General features: G+C 40.9%; 1 protein-coding gene across 1 annotated transcript; it reads left to right on the top strand.

Annotated features, from left to right (window-relative positions):
• Position 1: 1 nt before the first annotated feature.
• Positions 2-5410, top strand: SLC35E3 (solute carrier family 35 member E3; the record flags this gene model as incomplete). The annotated part of the gene is made up of 5 exons (XM_019543941.1): positions 2-346; positions 960-1070; positions 3569-3727; positions 4284-4366; positions 4833-5410. Coding segments are annotated over 5 exons (885 nt in total), but the record flags the coding sequence as incomplete, so codon positions are not given.
• Between the last annotated feature and the right edge of the window lie 79 nt (positions 5411-5489).

The following is a 5489-nucleotide window of genomic DNA, read 5'->3' as shown; positions in this document are numbered from 1 at the left end:
GGCCAACCTGGGCTCGTCCATCTGCATCGTGTTCCTGAACAAGTGGCTGTACGTGCACCTGGGCTTCCCCAACCTGAGCCTCACGCTCGTGCACTTCGGTGCCACCTGGCTCGGCCTGTCGCTGTGCCAGGCGCTGGGCGTTTTTGCCCCCAAGAGCCTGCGGCCTGGCCAGGTGCTGCCGCTGGCCCTCAGCTTCTGCGGCTTCGTGGTCTTCACCAACCTGTCCCTGCAGAACAACACCATCGGGACCTATCAGCTGGCCAAGGCCATGACCACCCCAGCCATCGTGGCCATCCAGACCCTGGCCTACGGCAAGACCTTCCCCCTGCGCATCAAGCTCACCCTGGTGAGGGGGGCCCTCTGCCACCGGGGCTCAGAGAGCTTGGGGTGGACCATGGGCGAGGGTGTGTGGCAGGGGCCTTTCCCTCACTTGCCCTGCCTCTTCCAGGCCCAGCCCTTTGGCAAAGCCTCTGGGCAAGAAAGGCGTGTTGGGCTGCTCCGTGCTGGGGTGCCACTGCCTTGGGCACATCCCGGTCCCTTAAACCCCCTGGAACCGACACCACAGCCGCCCCACGGGCCCTGACAGGCCACTCGGCAGAGCCCTAATGTCTGGCTCAGGCTTGGTGGGTCTGTGGCAGTTTTCTGCTTTTCACGTGTTGAGGGATACGTGGCTCAAGTCTCATCTCTGATGAGCCTGGGTGGGAGCCAGCCGGGGACGAAATGCAGGTCTGCCTGAAGCGGTGAGATGGGGACAGCTGCAAAGTTGCGTGTGGACGTTGAATGTCAGTGGTTCTTGTTCTGTAACTCCTGGAAGGCCTGGGGAATCCTGGGTCAGCTGGTTACTGGATGGATGGGGGAAGGCACTTCCAAAGCATCATGGGTAGACTAAGTTTCAAGCCTTTGACTTCCACCTCCAGTAAATGTAAATAATATCAACTGCTCTGTGTTTTTTCTTGCAGATTCCCATAACTTTAGGCGTGTTCTTAAACTCCTATTACGATGTCAAGTTTAACTTCCTTGGAATTGTGTTTGCTACCCTGGGTGTTCTGGTTACATCTCTGTATCAAGTGGTTGGTAACTATTATTGTTTCTTTTTTATTTTTCACCAAGTGTTGCAACAGAACTGACTGTTTCAAATATTGGAACATAATGTCAATGAGCTGAATGGTCTAAAAATGTTTTAAAGCTATTGCAACACTATACCAGTGCCTAGATGGGAAAGAGATTTCATTTAATAGACATCTCTTTGTTCTAGCAGAAAAAGGTATATAGATACAGTGACTAAAATGCTTGTGGGCTGTTTCAGAAAATGTGCACATTTTTAACAGTGCAAGGGACTGACAGTTATTTTAGGATTCTAAGATTATAAAGTTATAGGGGATTATTGTGGACATCTAGGCTGCTCTCCTGTCTTAATGCAAGACATTGGGCTTACCTGAGTTGATATCTACTTGAATTGGCATATATCTTTTAGAAAAGACAAACATCCATTCTTGACTTAAAAATTTCTAGTCACAGACGATCTACCACAGTGCTTGGTGAGTTGTTCTAGTTTTGATTATCCTTAAGAGTCAAAACCTTGTGCTTACTTTCGTCTTGCAGCTGTTGGACCTTCTTACACTTTTGTCTGAGATTGAAGAGCTCTCTATTATCAGAATTATTTCCCTGTTAGTAACCCCTTAACCTTCTCTTTGTTAAATTTAACAGATTGAGCTCCCTGTGTCCCACTTTAAGGCATGTTTTCTAATCCTTTAATTATTCTCATGGCTCTTCCCTAAACTGTCTCCAATTTTTCAACATCCTTCTTGAACTGTGAATAAATACCACAGTGGGACACTGTATTTCAGTAGTGGTTGCACCCATGACAAATAAAGAGGTAGTATAGCATTCCTGTCTGACATTCCCCTGTTTATGCATCCAGGGCTACATTTAGCCCTGGCCTCCCACTGGAAGCTCAGAGTTGGCCTATTATCCACCAGGATCCCAAAGTCCTTTTACGAATTCCTTTTTCCCAGGATAGAGTTCTCATCCTGTTGAGGTGGATCCTTCATCACTTGGTATCTTTAGATCAAAATGCCTAAACTAGATACCTTTCTGATTCACAAGTGGTAGCACAAAAAGTAGCTCTGGGTAGAGTGAATTGGTAGAGTGAATTGGCCTGTATTTCAAGAGGTCAGACTACATTAGGGGGTGGGCAAAATGTGGGCTGCGGGCTGGATGCAGCCTGTCAAGCCATTCTATCCGGACTGCAGGACCCCTAAAAAATTTAGAAAATTAATATTCAACTGCCCTGGGCTGCCTGTCATGTGGCCCTCAATGGCTTGCCAAAACTCGGTAAGCGACCTTCCGCCCAAAATAATTGCCCACCCCTGGACTACATGAAGATAAAGGTTCTATTTAGTCTTAAAATGTATTAAAAGAAACGAGAAACAGGCACCGTTACCTGGAATAGTCAGATTGCATGTATCTTGCAAAAATCTTCATTGCTATTTAGGTGAAATCATGTCTTGTACTTTCACAGAAAGCTATGATGTTTTTAATTTAGAACTATGATCATTTCACTGTATTAATTTTATTAAACCTTAGCTGTAGAGCATGTCTTCAGTAAAATGCCAAATTAAGCATTAAAAATCCTTTGCCTCCCAGCTTTTTATAACATTCATTTTAGTAATCATAGAAATTAACATGCAGCAGTTATTCTGAATTATGCATATTGTTTAAAACTGGGGTTTTCTATATCAAAATAAATTCATGCATAGTATAACTGAAAGCTAAATTGGTATTCATCATGCATGTTTGTTCATATAGTGGTTAATGGTAAATGAAGTGGAAAATAAAAAGGAAGAGGTAAGGATAAGTAACATGCATATTATGGTAGGAGCTTTATTTGTAATGTAATGATACCATGTAGTACTTGAAATATTAGTTCCCTGTGGACCTCTGTCATAAGGAACACTGCAAAGTTGTTATACTTTGAGGAACAGCATAAAATATTCTGTGTTAAAATATGTGAGATTTTTAACAGTTTTATGTTGATAGCATGCCAGTAACTTGGTGTGTAGTCTGTTGCAACTTTGATAATCATGTTGTGGCATCCCCCAATACAGAATATTACAAGTACTGATAGATCTCACAATTCTGTTTGCTGTTTTTGTGGAAGGCACTCAGTATGTTTTTATGCTTGGTTTGGAGTGTAGTATTAGAAAGACAGGAGCCAGCAGTTTTACAACCCTTCCACTGTTCTGTCTGTACTTGGGTAGAAGACTTTTCTCATAAAATATGGGAAGAGATATAGGAGAAACAAAGGGGAAAAAAAAGTCAAGAGCTAACTGTTAGTTAGCTAGTTGAAAGAAAGTATTCATGTTCTTTTTTTTTTTTCCTCGTCGGTCTGCTCAGCACTGCCTACCCACAGTAAAGTGAAGACCAGTACATCTCTGGTTGAGACATAAGGAGAGGTGGAAAACTATACTGTCCATATTAAATTCCCTCCACATCAGTGACCAAGTTTGCTTTTATGTTAGGGTTTGGTTTTTCTCACGTTTAACACCATTTTTCCTCTTGGTTTTAGTGGGTGGGAGCCAAGCAGCATGAGCTGCAGGTGAACTCTATGCAGTTGTTGTACTATCAGGCACCAATGTCCTGTGCCATGTTGTTCTGTACCGTACCCTTCTTTGAGCCAGTATTTGGAGAAGGGGGGATATTTGGACCATGGACGCTTTCTGCTGTGGTAAGATTTATTTCTTCTTTTTATTTTATTTTAAATTAGATACCAGTGCTTTTATCACTTAGTACAACAGGTTCAAATATAGCTTTTGACAGTAAAGGAAGTGAGAGGGGTGACTTTGTGCCACTTTGGCATCTTTGTCAGTAGATTTGACTGAGTGTCTTTTTCAGCCCATTCATGTTTGCGTGTAGGAGTCTTAGTTACAAGAAATCAAGGAAATGGCAAATTACCTTCAAATATACCTATTGCATAAAATTGTTGTGTGAGGGGTCAGTTGAATTTCCGGGGCCACTGCCTCAGACAGAGGGAATAAAGAAGAAACAATGCGTGTTGTAGTACTGCTTGGCTTTCACAAACATGTTTTGAACTTCTTACTCAAGTTGTCTGCACTGAATTTGAAATAATATTTGATTTTTTTGGTTCTCAATTTTCTTTGTTCTCATATGTGATGTTTCCTGATTTGTATTTAAAAGTAAAGAAACTTACTTAAACAACTTGAGGTATAACTGAAGACGGTGAGAAATATGTTGGATTACTGACTGTGTCTGTTAATCCACAGATAATGGTGCTGCTGTCTGGTATAATAGCCTTTATGGTAAACTTGTCCATTTACTGGATCATTGGAAATACCTCTCCTGTCACGTATCCTTTGTGTTTGTCACTTCCTATTTTCAAATAAATAGGATTTGTGGTAACTCAGCTATATATTATAATGGAAATAAAAGCCTGGGCAAATTGGAAATTTACCAACTTTATCCTGAATATTACAATTGGAAGAGCTCAATCCAGTTTTAGCCTGTTTTCTTATGGTTCATTTAGACACTGGTCGTTAATGCAGTAATGTGATCTTTTTGTCTCTGAGAACATTTGCATGTACTTTTGTGGCTCTGTAAGAAGTGTATAAAGTGATTGTTGTTTGTGTGTTGCTTGATTTGTGCAGCAAGTTGGATGAAACATCTCATGTAAATGCAGTTTGTCACGTATTGTAATTGCACAGATTAAAATGGAAGGTTGTGGGGAAAGAAATCTCTGTGAAATGCCACAGTTTATTTTTAGTTTAGATGGTGATTTGTTTTTTTGACAATTGTTATCCTTAACAGATACGCAGGTATAATATGTTTGGACACTTCAAGTTCTGCATCACTCTTCTGGGAGGGTACATCTTATTTAAGGATCCATTATCAGTAAATCAAGGTCTTGGGATTCTGTGCACATTGTTAGGCATTTTAGCATATACCCACTTCAAACTTGGTGAACAGGAAGGCAGTAAGAGTAAATTGGTTCAGCGTCCATAAACCAACATTTCTTGAGAAAAGTGTTCATTATATCAGGGGGTAAATGTTCTGAGAGTTGCTGTGACTTTCACATCCATATCAAATGAACTAATGGTGACTACTCTTTCAGTAAATATTGAAGGAATTCTGACTCTGTGATCCTGACAGTATTATTATTATTATTGTAAAGAAGCTTTGAGGCCTATACGTGCAGGTATTCCAATATATAAAGACACTTGCTGCCTTTTTGACTTTTAGACAATGAAAGGGCACCTTGCTTTTTTGCTGTTTATGTTAAAAAAGCTGTCAACCATAACCTGGTTCCAACATGATTCCTTATGTATAGGGATCCTGGTCTTCTCTGATTTTAAAAAAATCCCCAATTTCCAGTTAAAAAAAAAAGTAACCCCAAATCCACATTTTTCTGTCATTTAAATGAAACACCACTAATATATATATGCATGCATACATACAATGGTCGTTCATTTTAA

Source organism: Crocodylus porosus, unplaced genomic scaffold, assembly GCF_001723895.1.
Source record: "Crocodylus porosus isolate Cpor-Errol unplaced genomic scaffold, CroPor_comp1, whole genome shotgun sequence".
Lineage (NCBI taxonomy): Eukaryota > Metazoa > Chordata > Crocodylia > Crocodylidae > Crocodylus > Crocodylus porosus.
This window is presented reverse-complemented; position numbering and strand designations above follow the sequence as displayed.